Below are 22,035 nucleotides of genomic sequence, written 5' to 3'. Positions count from 1 at the left end.
AGAGTTAATGAACTTCGTACGGGCGCGTTCACCCCAAAGGCGCGGCGAAATTCCACAGGTGTTTCTCTTTACAATGGTTTATAATAAAACAATGACGTAAAACTGATGATGTTTTAGAGTGACATGGCATCCAGGTTCTCACTTTGGCAGGAATAAAAGGACCACACATTGTCGTATATTCACTCAGATTCCTGTCGAAGGCGCTATGATGGCGTTTAACGTGTGTACCTTTCTTCAACTGGCCGTCTTTGTTGCCATTGTATTTAATGTCAAGTGAGTTTTATTTTATATCCTCTCAACTTTGTTTATCACTCAAGACTTCGTCTCACGGCAAAATCATCAGAGTTTTATAGATTGACTCTAGCGAATTAAGTTGCTCCAGACAAAGTTTACCTTTAAAACTTAATCCGTTTTTAAGAGAGAGAGAGAGAGAGAGAGAGAGAGAGAGATAGCGAAAGAGTCAGAAGAGGAAGAACAGAGAGGTTAACCTAGGTTAACAGTCCTGGTTGGCTACTCTGTTTTGGGGAGGGGGTTGTGGGGAATTAAAAGAGAATGGAAAGGATAGGTGAATATAAAACATTAATCTATTCATAAACTGTGTAACACAAGCAATTTTCGGTTTGCTTAATTTTAGAAAATTTCAATCATCAACATTTTTTTTTACGTTTCAGTATTTGGAGTTTGACTCAGTTTCAATGTGTGTCTTACGTTGCTGATTTTTTTTAAACTCTTCCCTACGCTGGACAATAGGATAGATGAGGTTACCACTAAAGTTACCACTCGTGGAGCAGGTACAAGGCTAGCGGTTGCTGTAAGGCGCCCTCGCAATATTTCCGTCCCTTATCTAGCCCCAGCCTTGTACCTGCTCCACGAGTGGTAACTTCAGCGAACTATTGCACTTCTCACGCGCTCAAAGTTTTTCTAATGATTACTGATTTAGGGGTTTTGGACGAAGCTCAGCCAATTTCTAATTGGAGACATATGACTATTTTGAAAAGTTAAAAAGTTAATTAGTGATCTTTAAATAATTAGCCGACTAATCGCAAAGATTACGCAGCCACATAATGTCCCCCTGGGCGTATGACTCACTTGCACAAACCGCATAAGTGTAGCTTTCATGGGTTTTATTTTAAACAATCTGCAAGAATAAAAAAAAAAAAACTTAGAGCTATTTTAGACTAAGATTTCTTTTTATTATTGCAACACGATTGTTTCGAAACAGTACTGCAGTGAATTTGTCTGCTCATATATTGTCACATAATGTAATATAACGATCAATGTTAATTTAATGGAACCTCGTGGCTTATACGCCAGTTCAGTATAATTTGAGAAACGCTCTCTCTTTTGCCGTTCGTTGGGACAGAACTACTTAAACTTCATCGGCCGCCAGGTTTTATATATATTAATATTTACATGAAAACCGATTCAACTAAAAATAAACAGCAGAGGGCGCGCTTACCTTGAAATATACAAAATCACTAGGAAATTGAGAGGAACGTTTTTAGGCAATAGTGGAGTTACGGAAGAGCAGTTCTCAGTTAAGAAGAAAGTTAAGGCCACAAAAACAAATCGGTGGCTAGAGGGAATGCAGACAAAGACGGCTCTGGAAAGCTATAGATTAAACAAAACAGTTACTGCCAAAGAAAGCATTTATGACAATTCTAGGGGAAGCTCATTGTTGTTTGAAGCAAGGACAGGTGTTTAGCGAACCAGAAAATATTGAGCGAAGTACCAGGAAATAGATGCAGTGTGCGCCACTCGTGGAGAGGAGAACGAGACGGCTGAGCTCTTGATACTATACTGTAAAGGGCTTCACCCTATGCCTTCCGAATACAACATCGATTTAATAAAGTCATTGGGTTTTAGAGACAGCGAAGTAAAAGTGGATTTCAAGACAGTAGAGATTACCAACCCTACTGAAAAAAACAGCTTAAGCTGGTCCCAGCGTCAAGCTGGGTTATTGCCGCGGCATGCCCAGCTTGGCATGTTGGTTGATCTGGTCCTACTGGTCATGGTGGTTGATCTAGTTATACTGGTCATGCTGGTTGATCTGGTCCCAGCTTCAAGCTGGGTCGGCATGCCCAGTTTGGCGTGCTGGTCCTGTTGGTTGATCTGGTCCCAGCTTCAAGCTGGGTTATCGCCCAGCATGCCCAGTTTGGCATGCTGGTTAAACTGGTCATGCTGGTGGACTTCCCAACCAGTTTAACCTGTTTAAATGTATACACAGGATAAACAAGCCAAGCTCTTCAGAAAAGCCAGCTCAGCATCCATTTTATTATTCTCGTACTTGCGGCCGCCTCACATGAACTCAGCTGCTACATATCCTCAGCGCTGACACAGTACTAACCGACGCACAGACAGTGGTTCTCGGTGCAAAGCCAACAATGTTAATAAAACCAGACTGCTTATCGTTCAACACGAAAAATACTAGACACTCGCCAAAAACAGGCAATAGCTAAAGAAAAAACTACACGGATGAGAGAAGCGAATTTGGGTCCCGCCAGTGATGGGGGCGAAGAGGCAACTTGCGTGATCGGCACAGGCGAGGAAATCCGTGTGGCTTAGATGGCATTGGCGATACTCCTCGGCACTACCATCATTCACGAGCACACACACGTTCGAAGACACGAAGCGACGCCTCAGTAGGGACGTCCGACGTCTTCCCGCACTGAACGGACTGCCGCTCGCTGTCTCCTCAAAACCCGCTTCGCCTGCACCGTCGTTCAAGTAGTCTACAAACAACGCGCATAGAGCCGTCCCTTCGGAAATCTGCGCAAGATATCAAAACGCGTCTGAAATTCTCCGTTCCTACCACTGTCTCTCTCTCTCTCCCTCTTTTCTCGCACACAAAAGGAGCTTGCAACGCGCCTGGCGTGCCCGGTCGTCCACCAAAAACGAGAGGACAAAGAGCAGGACGTGGCCTCGTTCCAGCCTAAGCCGACCTTGGCGCGCGCGCTCTCAGCAATGCCAGTTCAGCTATCTCGTGCCGACCTCGGCGTCGCGCTCCCAGCATGACCAGCTTGACCACCACGATTATTAGTTCGATCATATTTACTAGCTTATCTCCCAGCATGACCAGCTTATCTCCCAGCTTGACCACATTGACTCCATGGAAAACCAGTTTGACCAGTTAGGACCAGACTAGCTCCCCGGCTACACCAGATTGAATCTAAAACCAGATTCTAGTTTGACCATGCTGGTTTTTACTTAACCCAGACTGACCAACTAAAATTCTAGCTTGCCCAGCTTAAACCAGCTTGATTGGCAGTCAAACCAGTTTGATTACCACATTTATCAGATTGATCAGCTTAGTTACCAGCTTGGCCAGTTTGATTTTCATGCTGTTTTTTCCAATAGGGAAGCAAAGATTAAGTGAATGATGGCAGAAAGCCAGAGAAAACTAGGTATTTTCTTATTAACTGATGGCAAGGGGTTTTTATAGCCTCACTTTCTTTTCAGTGCGGAGGGAATATAGTTTTCACATTTAAATATTCTAAGCTTGATAGGTAAAACAAAATGGCTAGGTGGCGTAAGCAACCGCCCGATCCCAAGGGCTCACCCGGGTTCATCCATCCATCCATATAGAAATAACGATTCTAAAATGTTTATTCACACCTAATGTTTTATCAAAAGCTCTAGGAGATCTGGTCTTTAACTTTCATGGAGGATGATTTTTACGACTAAGTAACAGATGGTTCTTTATAATAATAAAGAGAACTTAGTTGCTCCAATGTTATTTACTGTTTCATATAGCTAGGTTGTGTATGGTAAATATAAAATGAGTGAGAAGTATTTACCAAAATGTACAGTGATCTTAATTTAAGTAATTTTCAATTCTAAAGAACGTATACAATTCATTATTTAAGAGTATGCATGTAGCCCATCATTACCGACCAGCTTTAGAGATATAACAAGCTTGGATGTAAATGATCTCTATCATTAACAAAAATAATGTTGTTTATGAGAGGGATACAGAACATACCACACTTATAAAGTGCATTTACTCTAATTCATACCAAAAGGTAATAGTGGCGTGAGTCGTATAGGCACGGACTTCACCATGGATTTATCAGACTCGGGAGACATTAGATAGTGGAGTAACATCACGATAAGTTAGCTAATTTACCTAAATTAGCTAAATAACTTTGAAATTATTGGGTTTCATGAATATTTCGGTATGTCAGCGTTGACAGCAATTAACATTAGATAGGAAACGCTTTGAAATAATTTTGGATTGCCAATTGACTTTGAGTTAATCATCAATATACTTCCGCGTTTTCACGCCAAATTCCAAAACAGCATTTATAAAGAGCTCGAGAAATTCCGTTCAAAATGATGCATTAAAATGCGACTTGGGCGTTTCACGTTCCTTGTCCTACGCCATTATATTTGGTATTTTTTCTTAGTGGCTGCTCTAATAAACGTTGCGCAATGTACAAAATGAGAGTGCCTGAAACGAGTACGTCACTCTTCCATGGATACTTATGAATGAGAGTCTACTCATTTCTTTGCGTTCAGATCTTGTAACCGCGATACTAAGACATGAAAAAAGACCCATGAGTTACTAGAAACTGGATAGTGTTACAACTTTTTCTAAATCAATATAGCTCTAACTGTAAGTGCCCTCTGTATTGCAATTGCAGCGCAACCCATAAAACCGTTGGTGGCAAATTTAATTCTCGAATATATTTAATTAGCCAAATTATCATAACAGTGATGATATCATCTAAGTCCATCGAACATTAGAACTGTATGGCGATGAACGTGTCGATGTAGAGCACTAACCTATCTTTAAACAAATGTTCGAAGGGAACTCAAAACAATCGTTATATAATGCACAGGGTGTTCCATGGGATTTACAAATTTGCGTAAAATTACACGTGAAATGCATATACGTTGTGTGCAGTGAAATGTACATCTTATACAATCGTGTGCGCAACAAAGACGAGGACAAAAGCAGAGAAGGGGACACAACAAGGCGCAACTTTCAACTGAATTTTATTGAAAACGTGTTCCCGTATATATATAGTCTCAACCATCGTTACAATGACAACAAAAAAAGACAAAAGTATAGGAAGAAAAACACCATGACAGAGCATAACTGGGAAACAACACTATCTCGTTCTCAGGAAACACAATTCCTTCTCCGATAATGCGATCGACGGCATAGCAACACACATGTCTCCTAAATAATCAATGTGCTCGGCTTCTATGATTTCGCGTGTTACCGCTGACTTGCATTTCCCAATTTTTACACATTCATCCAACAGTGGGGTTTACCGCATTCCGTTGTCCTGTGGCAGCCACTACGTCGGGCAGACGGGGCGCTGCCTAAATGATCGGCTTCGCGAGCACAATAACAACGTGCACAAAAAGAACGGTGGCTTTCTTGACTTGCATTGCAGGACATGCGGTTGTACCCCACTGTTGGATGAATGTGTAAAAATTGGGAAATGCAAGTCAGCGGTAACACGCGAAATCATAGAAGCCGAGCACATTGATTATTTAGGAGACGTGTGTTGCTATGCCGTCGATCGGATTATCGGAGAAGGAATTGTGTTTCCTGAGAACGAGATAGTGTTGTTTCCCAGTTATGCTCTGTCATGGTGTTTTTCTTCCTATACTTTTGTCTTTTTTTTTGTCATTGTAACGATGGTTGAGACTATATATATACCGGAACACGTTTTCAATAAAATTCAGTTGAAAGTTGCGCCTTGTTGTGTCCCCTTCTCTGCTTTTGTCCTCGTCTTTGTTGCGCACACGATTGTATAAGATGTCAAACCAACTCGCCCAAACAACCACTCTTCTTGAAATGTACATGCTGTGTGTGTAGGAAACATAATACAGTGGGCTAATCGTTATGATAACTGGAATAATAAGCTAAAATGTTCTAATAACTTTGACATCAGTGAAAATAAACATGATCGTTTTACTTATTTTAGAATCGTGCCCCGGCCATCCGTTTTCGCATCTGTAGCCTTGAACATGATATACAAGTGGTAACTTTAACTCACCAGGCGTTATAAATTTTTCTTAAATTTACTGAATTTGCGGAGTTCGAGAGCAAGTTGCAACTTGAAACCATATGATTATTTTTTTTTCGGAAATAAGAGTTTAAATAACAGATTTTAGGTAATTATACAACTCACGGCAAAGCAAAAACTATCTATGAAGCCTAAAAACACACCTGGACATGTGCTGTTGAAAGTAGTATTGAATGAACCATGTGTTATTATTTGTTAAAGATATACTAGCTTTTGTAATTGTTACGTTCAAAGGAGCCTGATAATATTTCCGTGAGTTTCTTCAAACACCTTTTCTTTTCTAAAGCTTCTTATCTTAGAATATTATGTAATATTCTAAGATATATGTAATATATTCTAATTGTAATGTTCTAAGATGTATGTAATATTATAGAATATTACAAATCTTTATATCTTTCCAGCCTACATCCAGTTTCTGCTGAATCCAATGGACAAAGTTCCTCTTCCAGTTCTGGAAAGTCAATGAAGCTCGATTTTTGCGAGACAAACGTAAGTTCACTTTAGTGTATTATAAAAGATTGTTTTTTCTTGTACACTCTAAAAAAGTCCTGCGCGTCTGCTTTCCCGAAAACCGCTCGAAGAGCAAATCTCTGCGATCTGCGAAACCAGCTCAGTGAATGATGAGGGGGAACATCCGTTTAAACCTAAAGATGAAGTGTGCTCGGTGGCATTACACAATCCAAAACGTCATGCTGGCATTGCGTAATGAAACTGCGCAGACGTAATTTTGAGGTCTAAACAGATGTTCCGCCTTATCAGATTTGCTCTTCGAGTGTTTTGCGGCTATGCAGGCAAGCAGGCATTTTTAAGAGAGTAGTAGTCTTGTTTATTCATGGACAATTTTAATAATAAAGACTACTATTACCAGACGTGAACATTTTAAGCTATTTATAGGTATCGCCATACTGTCTGAACTCGAATGTTATTTAATTAGTGTTTATTGCCTCGTAAGTCTTATGCAAATAGCAAATATATTAAACAGGTCAGTATTTTTAACTTTAAGTTTTTATAAAGCATATTGAGTAAGGTATAATAAATGTTTAATGCGTTCTTACCAAATTTCCGCGTACATGACGGAGTAGTTAGTGTACGCGGATGCCATGATTAGACATTGGGTTTTTTGTGCTTAATGCTGATCACATGAGTTTGTTTCTTTCTGGGTATGATACAGATGAAATAAGGAATAAAGCTGAAAGGGAGCTTGTTAAATTATGTGACTTGTCCACTTGAAACGGTCTAAAACTAGACGTAAACAATTTAAAGCAATTTTATTTATGTCCACGCAAAAACAGGCACACATATCACGAAAATTTTTAATTGGTGACAGACCGATTGAAAGATTTACCAAACATAGGATCCTCCGCGTTGCTTTTTCGGCAAACATGTCTTGAACGGATTATATTAAAGCTTTATCAAAAGTGTTATCATTTGACGACAGCGCGGTTTCTAGATGTCGGCACTTTCTTCCTGATAAAGCGCAACTACAAATTTATCATGCCTTTTTTACGTCAAACATAAATTACTGTTCACTAATCTGGGTTACAACCACAAAACAAAATATATACACCATTTTCATGTTGCAAAAAAGGCACTTCGACACATTGCTAATGCGCCACGGTCACATTCAACCGAGCCGTTGTTCGCGCGTTATAATATAACAAGTGTAAAGCATATTTATAAATATTATTTGCTTTATTCTTTTTTCTTTACGAATGGGAACTTCAAAGCTTCTTTAAAAACATATCCAAATTAACGATATAAGAAAAGTGACCCTCGCACTCGCAGCTGTGAGAGGTGGCTAATACCACGCCGGCGAACCGAATACTTCAAAGAGTCGCTAACATATGAAGTTCTGTTTGTACTAAATAAATGTGATCGAAAACATTATGAAAAGCTCTCTCGCAAGGAATTTAGGACGTTTTTGTAGAAAACAGATACAATTGCAATTTCTTGTATCATCAGAATGCAACGGAATGTTAAGTTGGGCTAGTTGGTTGTTCATGACTGGAAGGAAGCGCCGAAAGACGGGGACAAAAGGAGTAGGTAACGACGACACGTGGAGACGATACGTATTATACATACGCATCATATTGCCGCCCAAGAAACGCTCGGTCACGGACTTCTAGAAGATTCGCGTTCATTCTCGCACCAGACGTAATTTTTCCCTGCTTTCTTGTTCTCAAAAGTGCCAGTTCATTTTCGCCCCGAGCGCGCGACGCTCAAACTTTCTTAGCCAAACTTTCGGGATAGTGACGCACGGTAGATAAGCCGCTGCCCGCAACCTTGTCGAGTCAGTCTCGCTCGCGCTCTCTGTTTCGCCGCCGAATCGCCGCCCACTTTTCGGCTGCCTCGACGCTCTTTTGTTACTTACTTTTGGTTGGCACAAGTTCGTCCATTAAACCCTTTTTTTTCAGTTCACTGTTCGCCTTCTCGTCGCCTTAATTCGTGACAATATCACGTATGTCTTTTTGTGTCATGTGAATCCACTTAGCTACAAAATGTGAAATGAGCTATAGTGTTTTTTTGCAATTATTTTTCTTTTCATATGATGCGCTTGAATGTATATGCATTTTCTTGTATATTTCTTTGCTATGTTAACGCACGTTCTGTATTACTGTTCATTTGTTTTCGATATTTTCTGCAAAATGCCGACGTTGCGCTGTTTTTTTTTAGTTTTACTTTATTTTTCACGAATCGTTGCTGCTGCTAGTATGTGCCCCCAGACACCCTCAAGCTGTCTTTGACAGTTTTCTCTCTAGGGTCCCCCAACAATATACATCGGAAAAACTAAACGAATTGAATTGAAATAAACTCCAATCGGCATGTTTTTGCTATTTTTTGTTATTCATCAATGTTTTTCTTGAAAGTTCCGGACCATTCTTTCCGGTCATCGGGTGGTAATATGCCACGCAACGTTTTTCTAAATACTCCAAAATGCCGAAATCGTATATACATGAATCATGGTTTCATGGCATCATCCCGTAGGAACATATCAAGGCTCACTTACATCAACATAGGTGCGCGAAATTGGTGAAGTCTGGTTTTTAGTGAGTACATAACCAGATTAGCACATTTCTCACCCGGTATAATATGCCGAGCCTACGACTTTGGGACGCCCACTTGTATTAGCTAATTTCGCATTCTTTTATGACCATACGAACAAGCAAACAAATAGTCTCACATAACTACAATTACTAGGTTTTTGGTATTTTCAAACCAATATGCAGAAGTCAAATTTTTCACCAGTATAAATTACGTCTACAACCTTAAACTTCTCGGGCGCTTGTTTTGCTGCCGATGGAATATTTTTTACATAAGAAAACGAGTGGAAACGGGAGAATATTGATCTAATATTTTAAACATAGATTGATTGTACTATACTATTTCTTATTGTGGATGTATATTTATGAGCAACTATGGTAGTTCTTTAAGATATTTAAATTGGTAAAATATGTTAATTAATTCCGTACTCTTACGTTAAATAGATCTCAGCTCAACTCACAATTTCACAACAGTTTTTTTATTAAATTTTATATACACCATATTGCAACATATCTAGTTCTGATTATTTCACCAAAGAGCACTATTTAAAATCATTTTGTTTTAAACAAGGCATCGCATATATGACGTAATAATGATAGAAACAAGTGTAGATGAAATAAAGTACCTATAAATATATGATAATACGAACAGCTGTGTATTGCTTGAACGACCTTCCCGAAAGTCCTTCTAGGGAAATTCAGACGTTCATAAAATATTAATATTCCGTGAATAATTTAAAACTTTACTGACGTGGCATAAGTGCAAATATTGCACCCTTGAAACCGACCTTGATGCAGATGTACAGTCGCCGGCCATATGAGCTCCCCCGGCCGAACGCCGACCGGATCAGCGAAAATCCCGCACGCGGCGCGTCGAGCGTTGCCGCGTTTTGGGAGCCGGGCTATTGGGACCAAACCATTCCGTTATCAAAGGGGTGGACGCATAGCTTTTATCGAGATTTCATCCTTTACAAGTGTGAATCACGAAAACATGGCCGATTAGAATTGCCGTCACGGGTGTTGGCCCCAAGTGTTCGGAGATGATGGTATAACTGCTGATAAACTGGAGCTCGCTTCAGCCGTAGATAAAGCAGCAGTGTTGGATCGATGCTTACAAATGTAAAGACCCTATGTTTGATACGATAATAGGCATGACAACAATGATCCCTCGGCAAGCGAGAAGTGGCTGACCAGGAAGCCATCTGCAAAGTCATCGTGTAGATAATTACGCTTGGCGAAGCAACACGCTACTGAGCGCAGAACAATAGTCTTTTCGATAAAACGCGTTCATGAAAGTGACTGAATCTTTATTTTGCTTCGACACAAATCTTTTTTTTGTGTTATTTATAGCATATCCCTATAGATTAAATAAATTATTTCAAAATCGCTTGTCATTGTCTAGTCTAGGTTGTGCGTGGGATTACTCTTCGGGTAGGAAATATTTAAAATGACAAACCGGTTTTGCAAATAAAAAAGTAGCATATAACATGTCACATATATTATGCAGCGAAGAATTTCGATAAGCCGTCTGCGTTTACCTACAACCGGAAGCGAGATTGTAATCTGCCGTGTTTCAGATTCACGTTCCAAAACGCGGAATGCTACTAAACTTCCTGCGTCCACCCCTTCGATAACGGTATGGTTTGGTCCCAATAGCCCGGCTCCCAGAACGCGGCAACGCTCGACGCGCCGCATGCGGGATTTTTGCTGCTCCGGTCGGCGTTCGGCCGGGGGAGCTCATATGGCCGGCGACTGTACTTCTATATAATATGCATGTGCACCATGTCTTCAAAAGCTAAAAAAGCACTTCCACTAGAAATTGACTATCAGTTTATAACTTAGATATTTGTAAACCCATCGTTGCAGTTTTTTTTTTTATTACAGAAACGGCAGCTGAATAAATGTTTTCATTACCTTAGTGTTCTTGTATCACTTAAATTAGAGCGGTTAAATCAAGTATGTTATTTACTTGTATCTATGTATTATATTGTTTATCTGACGTAAGGTATTTCTTCGCAACCGACCAGAACACCGTTTATATTTTACATATGTAATAAGTAATTCTCAAGATATATATTTGTAAGTAAAATATGCGTAGATACACTCCGTTACATATATTAACACATGTCATGCCTATAAATTATGCTTAAAATCTAATTTGGCTTGTTAGGTTTGGAAGCGGTTCTCCGGTGCTAAAAAGAACACGTTTTATTGTATTAAATGACTACATATTCAAACTTCTAAATTCCCCTGAAAAGCTTCCCATCTTAATATTTACTTCTGGCAACAGACTACAAATTTTAATTCCATCATGTTTTTTTTTTTTTTTTTGCGTAATGACTTAACATCAAAGCTTCAAGCGTCTCAGTACTAAAAGGCAAAAGCGTAATTCCCTAATTCGAAAAATTGAAATGACATTAAACAACGACGTAACATATACAGCAATACAGGCTTCACACTTATCGCACCTCTGATTTGTTTTTTCTTTTTCATTTTAGTGTACAGAGAAAGACGGAGTGTGGAGCGAGTGCACTGGCGACTGCTTCTGTGTACATGTTGGCGACAGCAAAGAAGGCCGCTGCATGCATGTGATTAACTGACTTGGGCACCCCATCAGAAGACCGAACTTAACCGCCCTCGACGCTGCCCGAACTAGCCCCATGCTCCCGAAGAGAAAAACGGCGGAACCATGACTCTACGGCCCTTTAATTAAGATTCTGTCATGCACTTATATTTACCGGGAAACACGCAAATAAAAGTCAATAAGGATATAACGCAGCCATGAATGAATTGTTGCCTTCTTATTTTGGAAAGAATCTCAAATAGTCTTCATCTATGCGCTATGTTTATCGTTAATTAAACGTTCGAGGAACAAAAATGATCTCGACTCAAATATAAATAATAAGATAAAAATATTGATCTCATTGTTTTAAAAAAAGTGGACATGAAACGTTTTAAATTGAGTAGAGAACGGTAGACTTTTGTTTCCCTTTCATTTCTGGCGAATAAAAGGGAGACCAGCAAAATATCTTGTTTTCGGGAGTTGTTAACACCTTCCCTGGACTTCTGCCGTAAAACCAGTAATAGAGCATGTGATAGCGTGTTACTGGTTTTTAAGTATTCATGTTTCACAAGCTGGCAGCACAGAACACGCTTTAATTTAAGAATTCAGAAACCTCTGGTACTATGCTTGTCCCATCAAACCAGATGTGTGTGAGGTGGGGGGAGGAAGAGAGAGCTGGAAGGGGGAGCTGGCATTCTACGAATGTCCTCCGTCCGGCAGACCATATGAGTGGAGTAAGCCAGTTGCACATCAGTCTTGGCAGGAGGTGGGATGTAAGAACGGCCCATACCTCAAAGCTTTGTCAAATACTTTACGAGGGGGAATACAGGACACTCCCCGCGAATACAATGGCCTCGGGGACGACAGGTTTTGCGCACTTTGAATGGGTGGATGTGTCATGGCATTGCGGTTTTCCCCTTTAGGATCGGATGGTGACTAGCGCCGTCTCTCGGTGCGGGATATTTTGCTACCGGCCGAACTTCTTTCAATGTGTGCACGCTGTTTGGTCGCGGCGGCGTAGGTCGTCTGTGGAATTGAGAAACCTGCGGACACTTTATTGGTGGCTCATTTAAAGGGCGCGTATACGTAGGATAAGCCCTATGTCTACGTTCTGTTATATAAACCGCACGCATGTGTCCCTATCAGCGAGTATCGAAATTTGTACGGGCGGTTTTGAAAGCTGCTCTAATACGTGTGGTCAGTCGTAATCGCACTCCAAAGCAGTACGGAGCAGCTAATATTAAGGAACTATGTCGACACGAGAAGCACGTTTAGCAGGCACAGCAATGTATCGTCATATGCTGCACCGCAAAGTATTTGCTACTATGATTATCGCTAAAGCGACTGAGAAGGTGCCTTAAAGGGATACTGAACCGAAATTTGGATTTTGTAAAATAAGGTGGCAGAAGCGTTGAACGGGACGCTACGAACCCCAACACATCGCTCGCACAGCGATATCTCAAACGGATGGCCGTACTTTTGGAGAAGAAGAGCGCGATCGAGCGAGTTCTTTGACGTAACTGTCCTCCGAAAGAATTTGAGAACGAGGGGAAGCGGCCTCGCTTCTCTCCTCCTCTCTTCGGTCACCAGCTCGACGGGACGTAGCGAGGAGGAGAGGGAATGGGGAATCGTGACGTCGCATGCCTTGTTGGCCGTATTCAATCGCACACTTATTTTCCAAAATACGGCGATCCGTTCGAGATATCGCTGTATGAGTGATGTTTTTGGGTTGTACACCGTCCCGCCTATCCGTCGAGCCTTGTTTTGTGAGCTCGAAATTTCGGTTCAGTATCCCTTTGAGTAAACGACCTTATTTTTGCGAGCTCGGTATGTCTGGAACTTTCCCAAGTGCTGGTTTCGGTAATGTCTGGCTGGCGCAAAAATTTTATGTTAGGAGTGGAGTTCCGTGTATTAGATATGAGACAAATTAACCGAGTGATCCATTTCTCGCTATTTTCAAATTGCGAATAGATGGTGCTTTGCAGCAGCCCAAGGCAACAAAACAAAATATTCAGAAAGTTGGGAATAATTTTTGATTACTTCGTGTATAGTCAACATAATTCCTAACAGACCATGCTCGCCTTGAACAAAGTTGGTTTAGTATATTTTAGTATTTCTACAATGATAATTGAAGGTGCGAGCTCAGATTCCACTCATAAATGTTATTCGACAATCTTTTTTTTGTTGAAACAATATTTATTGCACATTGAACAAATATGTAGAGCTTTGGATTCAACAGACACAGATCTTTGTTTACACAGACAATAACACTTTGTACAAATATATACAGCGCAGCATTCAACAAACACGGATCATATATATGTTTTACTAACGCATTTTGAATAAGGTAGGTCAGCATAAAAAACGCGACGCCGAAGTTGTTTACTTACGTGATTTGATCTGGAGGGCACCAAAAGAATGACAGGTTTTCTGCCCTGGAAGGTTCGGTTCTTGCAGTGGAGAACGGAGCACACTGTCCCTCCGGCCATCTTCACTGGCTGTTTACAGCAGCGAACGCGTAATACTTGGTGCACTACAACAGGACACTGTATAGCGTGTCATCCGCAGAGAAGGACGCCGGCATCAACATGCGGTGACAGGTCGCACAATAGTCGCCGCTGATAGTCGTCGCGCCCAGCCTAGCCCGGTGCCCGCGTGATCACCCGCCCGCGTTTGGCGTCGTCGGTGACGCATATCGGTCACGTGTTCTGGCGGAAGGAGAAATGGGAGAGGAGGGGAGGGAAAATAGGGAGAGCGACACACCCAAATTATACCGCGCCACCAGGGGAGGAATTGGCGCGGCCATCGCTCCGCCTAATGCAAGTGAGCGGAGTGTCCTGTATTCCTCCTCGTAAAGTATTGGGCTTTGTCACGCTGATCGACATCCCTTACTCTCCACGCCCTATGACGGTAGCACACCAGGCCCGGGCTGCCCAACAGAAATTCGCCTTGGCATTTCCCATGCCCAGAGGAGCAGTACCGCGGACTTTGTCGTTGTCATTCTACCGAAGTAGGTAATAAAAAAGAAAGGTGTGCTATACTCCTTTCACCGCTAAGGTACGACTCTAATGGAAGACCTGCCCGCAGGACAGATTGCCGCCTCCCTCTCATCACCGGGCCAGGCTCCCTGCGCGCGGGTATATGCGGAAGTATGATCACGTTTCTAAATAGAGACAGATGGCTGGTCGAATGAGGACGTAGCTTCCACAACGGTCAGAGCTCAAACGAGAACGGAGTATTAGCTGGTGCAGTCTGCGAAATTAAAAGCGCCAGGGAACGGGACAATAAAGACGAGACAAACAAACATCTACATTCAACTGATCGTTAATGTGGAAAAAACGCAAGTACATATCCCTTCTCATATTGATGACGGAATGTACTCGAATTATTTTTGTGTTATATGTAATGTCGCTGCATTAATACATTTTGCTCCACCGGCAAACCTGATGCTAAAAGCCTCGAAAATTTTCCTTTCGTTTTTTCTCTTTCCTTTTCCCTGCATTTTTTCCCGTTTCATCTCAGTCTGGCAGCAATATTTGTGGCAGTGCACCGTCAAGTGGCCTGATGATTTTTATTTAGTTGAAGAGATCATGGCCTTCAAGCAAAGCGAACAACGTCAGGCAACTTGGCGGTGCACTGCTACGAATATTGCTGCCGGCTGGAGTTTGGAAGGAAAAAAATAACATCTAGGCAATAGGAAAAAGAAATTACATATATATTTTCGAGGCTTTTAGAGTCAGGCTTGCCAGAGAAGCAAAATGTGTTAGCGTGCCGTTATTGCATCTAACACAGAAATAATTTTTGTACATTGGGTCTTCGACTGAGTAAAAGTTATATACTACATTCTAAAAACTGTCACGCTGAACGCCACGCTAACCGCGAGTTTCAAGCGTGGAACCGACGTCAATACGACGGGAATGACGTTTTAAACACCACGTGATCGAAAACAAGCGTTTGTTTTCTGTGTCCAAGCGTTAGAGCAGTCCGAGAAATCCCACTCGGCCTTTTTTTTTTTTTGGACGTGATCAATACCGTTAGCGTGACGACCGCAAAACACACGCTTAGATTTTTGGAGAAACGCGCGCGCCTCCATTGATCGTCACGCTAATATATATCCGAATGGGTTGACCCTCCTGAAGATGCACCTGCGCGTGCTTTTTTCTTAAAATTTTGTTGATGTGAGGTTTTTTTCTCTGGAAGCACAGAGGGCGCATGCGTCCTCTTTTTTGGCGGGAAAAGCGAGAAAGCCGTTACGCTGTTCCCGTTGCTCCCTGGCTTGCTCATTCAGTTCCCGACACGCCTTGTTTGTGGCTGGGGCTGGTGGCTGGACCAGCTTGACTGAGTGAGACTTGCGAGACTTAGCGGGAGACGGCGCGTGAGCTCGGGCACAGTGTGCCATGTTTACCGCACTTGACGTGCGTGGAGTGCCGCGGGGTCGCTGTAAACATAGCGAGTGCGAGTGCCCCGAATTCATGCGGGAGACGGATCTGAATGCCAGCCAGGGAAAGGGCTTCCCATTTGGCTCGTGCCTTTAATGCGGCCATTCGCCAGCTATTCATGGAATACTGCAATATTTGGGTAAGAACCCTGTTTTCGTTTGTCCCTCATTACTGTCTTAATCTGCTGTTTTTTTTTTTCTTTTGTTACGAAAGCGCAAGTATCAAGTAGCACAATGTCCACCGTGTTTCTTTTCTTCGAGGCGATGTGCTTTTCAGCATAACTGCCACATCTAGGAAACAGTTTTTGCAGTTTGTGATCGAGTACGGGATTGAAACAAATGTTGTTTATTCGGAGAGGTGAAGGAATGAACCGTGCATGTTGGGGCGTAGATGAGGTATTCGGGCGGGTTTCTTCTCGGCTGTAGACACTGCAGTACATAGGTAAGCTTGTTATTCCAAGTGTTGCATTGCTGTCGCAAAAACTTCAAAAGCATATTTTGCCGGAAGTCCCGCCTATGCGTCGGTCTCCCGTGTTGAAAGTTCACGGTTCGGAATCGACGAACACCCAGATTATGGGTGAAGGAGAGAATGGGTACGTGGGAATGTGGAAAGGGGAGAAGGCCGGGTGGCAGCGGGAAAGAAGGGAAAGGGTACACAGCGTTGTGTGGCAGGAGGAAAAGGGTCGCAGCGGTGAAGGAGATGCAAAGAATCACAGTGAGTAACTGCAGAGGCAGCCGCGTCAATCTTTGCATGTTCCAGTGCTCGTAGGCATGTTTTATTTTGGTTTTGATCGGCCTCAACCCAATAGTTTCTTTGAGATAAAGCTTTGCAGAAATGTCGAGTTAGCTTGAGCGGCGTCGCCGTCGGCGTAACTGTAATGCGTCAGCGTAACGCTTTTTCGTGACGCTCGCAAAAAAACTCACTGATTTCAGCGGCGAGTAGAGCAGTTTCGCAATAGAGAGAATACTTCAAGCACGCTCAAAGCGCACTTAATGTTACACAGCTTTACAAACTAAGAACAGCCTGCTATGAGCGCTTCAGTTAGTGCAACGTGGACAATGTTAACGTTCAAGTGTTTATACTCATTTTCGTATTACTAAGTTTTTTTAGGCCATAATATCTTAATCTTATTGTTAACAGGTTGCGCCGACGGATATTATGTGACCCTGCATTGTGTGGGGCGAAACGAGACGGCTGTGGTATCAGTGTGGTAACAGTGTAACAGTGTGAAGTGTGACAATGACAAAGCTACAGGTGGTGTGCTCTGGTTATCGGTGACGTGCGCAGGATGGCCTATAAAAGGTCTGACGAAATAAAACACGGGGCTTCCTTTTCCCAGACGTCCCGTGCGAGTGGTTCATTCTTCGTTGCTCGCAATCGCACGCCGATAGTACGGCGGCGCGACATGGTGTCAGAAGTGGGATTATCATCAGTTTAGGTTCGCGAAAGCAAGCGTAAAAGACTATGGCGAACGAAACACCACCGCCACCTACGGGAACGTTTGGACTTCAACAGCCACCACAGCTGGACTTCGACAACACAACAGAGTGGCCGGCGAGGATAGAACATTTCGACGATTACCGCTTTGCCACAGGCATCAACGAAAGAATCGGCGAGGCACAAGTCCGCACGCTATTGTACACAATGGGCCGGCAAGCAAGGGAAGTTTTTGCCACGTTCGACCTTTCGGCAGAAGAGGCAAAGGACTTCGACCTCGTCAAGCGAAAGTTCGACGAGCACTTCGTCAAGGAACGAAACGTCGTGTATGAAAGTGCGTGTTTTCACCGAAGGTTACAGAAGCCAGGAGAGTCCGTGGACCAGTACGTTACGGCACTGCACGTCCTCGCAGACCGCTGCGAATTCGGTGAGATGAAACAACGCATGATCCGGGACCGGTTTGTCGTGGGGCTCCATGACGACAAGCTTTCCGAAAACCTGCAAATGTACGCCAAGCTGACCTTGTCATCGGCGTTAGCCAAGGCACGCCTCAAGGAAGTGGTGCACCAGCAGCAGCGAGAACTTCGTTCAGGAGAGCCCGGTCAACCGGCCTGTTCTTCGACGAAAGAGGACCTGAACGTAGACGCCGTGAGCCGACGCCGGGATGCACCTCGAAGAAAAGTCTACGGGTCGGAAAAATCACATCGGGACAAGCAGTGTTCGTTCTGTGGAGGCGACCAGCATCCAAGGTCGGTGTGTCCTGCAAGGGCACAGAAGTGCTTAAATTGCCACAGCAAGGGACATTTCAGCCGGGCCTGCAGGAAGGAGTCGGCGTCGTCTCCAAGAAAGGTACAAGTGTCATCCGTACAAAAGAGACTGGCGAACTTTTTCTGGGGGCGATAAATGTTACGGACGCGAAAGCGCGGTATGTCCAGATAACCCAGTGATGTGATTGCTGCGCCAAGTGGGTAACCCTGCTACATCCTGCTACATTTTGCCAAAATATAGGTAATCTGCGCCAAACCTGCGCCAAAAAAAAAAAAAAAATTTCGTTCGCTTTTCAAAACCGAAACTAAACTGAGCTCCGTATTGAGCTTGCGTGTGTTATGTAGCGCACGCTGCCAACCGACACAAGTACCCTACATCACTTGTCCATTCGGTCCTGCATGGTTTTTCCGCCATCTGGCGTTTCGCGCTCACATCGTCCTGTGGATCTCGTCTCGCGTCTTTTTTTTTATATTTTCAACTTTAGACGCGGGTGTGTGTAGAGGCTCCGACCCTATAGCGTGCCGGGTACCAGCCATGCCGTCATGCTGTGAAACGAAACCGCGTTTTTGGGCGGCGGGAGTTACTTTCTGAACTGAAGCACTCGCTCCTGAAAGGAACAGTAGTGAGAAAACTATATTTGGTCCCTGCCTTCTATAGTCAACGTGGTCGCGCGACGTCGGGCGTTGCCGTCCCCACGTCGCTGCAGATATGACGCTTTCTAAAATAACACTAAGTAGCACAGCATGTTCATCAAAGTTCCTGTCCTTTTTGTAATCATACATTACTACAAAATTCCCTCTTCAACTCAAAGACTGCTGTGTTGAAGTATTGATTACTTAGGTTTCTCTCGGTGGGCTTTCTTTCGAGAGGGATTCCGGTACCTGAAAAATCTGCTGCGAAAGAAAGTTGATGACGAGAAGTGAGCTAAAGCAAAGAAGGCAATGTCTGCACGCTGAACCCGCACAGCGCGCTTGTTTGTCTCGAGTTCAGTCGTTCCAAAAAGCGCTCCAAGAACTTTTGACCCTGGCTTGCGATGTGTTGCATCGATGCGTTCTGGTTCTTTTTGGCTTTTGTTATGTCTTTATCTTGTACTTTGTTTACCTGCCTGTCAAGAACGCGCGGCTGGCATGTTTTTTGTCGTATGCTCGACAGTTTCATTTTGCATACAACTTTGGGAATCAGTTGGCAACGGAGCGGAGTGATATGGTTTCGGTTTCGATCGGAGAACCGTTGTCTCCGCTCGCACGACGATGCACGCGCAACTGCAAGCCTGCTGAAGTTGCCCTCACGTGTTTGTGAACTTGATTGTACTACAGAGGCACCACCCAAGACGCTTGCAATTCATTTTTTTTTTTTTACGTTTGCTTTTTTTAGACGAAAATCTGGTACGCCGGGAACCAGCAAAACGGTGGCAAGCGCTTTTTCAAATTTGCTCGGCAACGCCTACGGCACTGTACACTTGTTGGATGTCTCAGCAGTAAAAACACAAGCAGGAGCTTCCGTCACAACACGTCTCATTAGAACACTACAGAAGTCAAAACACAAAGTTCCCTTCATTTGTACAGCACTCAAAACGAATATTTTTATTTTTCTACAATTCTAAGAATATCTGCTCCAAAAGCCACTTTTGCTGCCCGAAACACTGCCTTGGCTGCTCCAAAAGCCACTTTTACTGCTCCAAAAAACTGTCTTGGCTGCTCCAAAAGCCACATTTGCTGCTCCAAAACACTGTTTTGGGTACTCCGAAAGGTGGTCCAAAATGGCTTAGGCCAATCACATCACTGGATAACCTTGGAATCTGTACCAGTGTTTGCTAAAGTCGATTCAGGAGCAGAGGCCACTCTTGTACCGTCTACATTTCCAGGAATTCCGTTTAGGCTCGAAACAGCAAGCGAAGTACTGACTGGTGCGGGAGAAAATCGCCTTACGGTACTTGGAAAGTTTAAAGCCAAGTTAATCTGGAAGGACAAAGTGTCGATGCAAACTGTCTATGTCGTGAGTCCGCTTCGCCAGGTACTTCTAGGGTTACCAGCCATCGAGGATTTGGGAGTTGTAAATTCCATCGTTGGTGTGTCTCTTGATAAACAAAATTATGATGTTCCATACCCACAGGTGTTCAATGGTCTTGGAACCATTCCGAGAGAATACAACATCCGATTGAATTTGGATGCGGTGCCGTACGCTACACTCTAAAAACTGTCACGCTGAACCTCACGCTAACCGCGACTTTCAAGCGTGGAACCGACGTCAATACGACGGGAATGACGTGTTAAGCACCACGTGATCGAGAATAAGCGTTTGTTTTCTGTGTCCAAGCGTTAAAGCAGTCCGAGGAATCCCGCTCAGCCTTTTTTTTGGACGTGATCAACAGCGTTAGCGTGACGACCGCAAAACACACGCTTAGATTTTCGGAGAAACGCGCGCGCCTCCATTCATCGTCACGCTAATATATATCCGAATGGGTCAACCCTCCTGAAGATCCACTTGCGCGTGCCTTTTTGTTAATTTTTTGTTGATGTGAACTTACTTTTTTTTTTTTTTTTTGGAAGTCCTCTTTTGGGCGGGAAAAGCGAGAAAGCCGTTGCGCTGTTTCCGTTGCTCCCTAGCTCGCTCAGTCAGTTCCCGACACGCCTTGTTTGTGGCTGTGGCTGGTGGCTGGACCAGCTTGACTGACTGCGACTTGCGTGATTTATCGAGAGACGGCGCGTGAGTTCGGGCACAGTGTGCCATGTTTACCGCACTTGACGTGCGTGGAGTGCCGCGGGGTCGCTGCAAACATAGCGAGTGCGAGTGCCCCGAATTCATGTGGGAGACGGACCTGAATGGCCAGCCAAGGAAAGGGCTTCCAATTTGGCTGGTGCCTTTACTGCGGCCATTCGCCAGCTATTCATGGAAGACAGCAATATTTGGGTAAGAACCCTGTTTTCGTTTGTCCCCCATTACTGTCTTAATCCGGTGTTTTTTTTTTTTCTTTCGTTGTGAAAGCGCAAGTATCAACTAGCACAGTCTTCATCGTGTTGCTTTTCTTGAAGCGTTGTGCTTTTCAACATAACTGCCACATCTAGGAAACCGTTTTTGCTGCTTGTGATTGAGCGCGTAATTGAAACAAATGTTGTTTATTTGGAAAGGTGAAGGAATGAACCGTGCCTGTTGGGGCGTCGTTGAGGTAGTCGGGCGAGTTTGTTCTCGGCTGTAGACACTGCAGTACAGAGGTGAGCTTGTTATTCCAAGTGTTGCATTGCTGTCACAAAAACTTCAAAAGCATATTTTGCCTGAAGACCCGCCTCTGCGTCGGTCTCCCGTGTTGAAAGTTTACGGTTCGGAATCGACGAACACCCAGAATATGGGTGAAGGACAGAATGGGTACGTGGTAATGTGGCAAGGGGAAAAGGGTGGCAGCAGGAAAGAAGGAAAAGGGTACACAACGTTGCATTGTAGGAGGAAAAGGGTCGCAGCGGTGAAGGAGACGCAAAGAATCGAAGTAACATCAGAGGCAGCCGCGTGAATCTTTGCATGTTCCGGTGCTTGCAGGCATGTTTTATTTTGGTTTTGATCGGTCTTTGAGATAAAGCTTTGCAGAAATATCAAGTTAGTTTGAGCGGCGTCGCCGTCGGCATAACCGTACCGCGTCGGCATGACGCTTTTTTGTGACGCTCGCAAAAAAACGCATTGATTTCAGCGGCGAGTAGATCACTTTCGCAATAAAGAGAATACTTCAAGCACGCTCAAAGTGCACTTAATGT

The 22,035-nt window shown here is 43.4% G+C and overlaps 2 protein-coding genes across 2 annotated transcripts; both read left to right on the top strand.

Moving 5' to 3' along the window:
- The first annotated feature begins 208 nt into the window (after nucleotides 1-208).
- LOC121837428 (evasin P1124-like) lies at nucleotides 209-11,685 on the top strand. The gene is made up of 3 exons (XM_042293052.1): nucleotides 209-273; nucleotides 6,446-6,533; nucleotides 11,584-11,685. Exons 1-3 carry the CDS (start codon nucleotides 209-211, stop codon nucleotides 11,683-11,685), a joined length of 255 nt encoding a protein of 84 aa, XP_042148986.1.
- Nucleotides 11,686-17,845: 6,160 nt separating this feature from the next.
- On the top strand, nucleotides 17,846-18,340 carry LOC120840301 (the record flags this gene model as incomplete). Its single annotated transcript, XM_040210756.2, has 1 exon — nucleotides 17,846-18,340. A coding segment is annotated over one exon (495 nt), but the record flags the coding sequence as incomplete, so codon positions are not given.
- Nucleotides 18,341-22,035: the final 3,695 nt, after the last annotated feature.

This window comes from Ixodes scapularis, unplaced genomic scaffold (assembly GCF_016920785.2).
Source record: "Ixodes scapularis isolate PalLabHiFi unplaced genomic scaffold, ASM1692078v2 PGA_scaffold3__209_contigs__length_174095766, whole genome shotgun sequence".
Lineage (NCBI taxonomy): Eukaryota > Metazoa > Arthropoda > Arachnida > Ixodida > Ixodidae > Ixodes > Ixodes scapularis.
The sequence above is the reverse complement of the archived record's forward strand: the minus strand, read 5'-3'. Positions and strand labels throughout refer to the sequence as shown.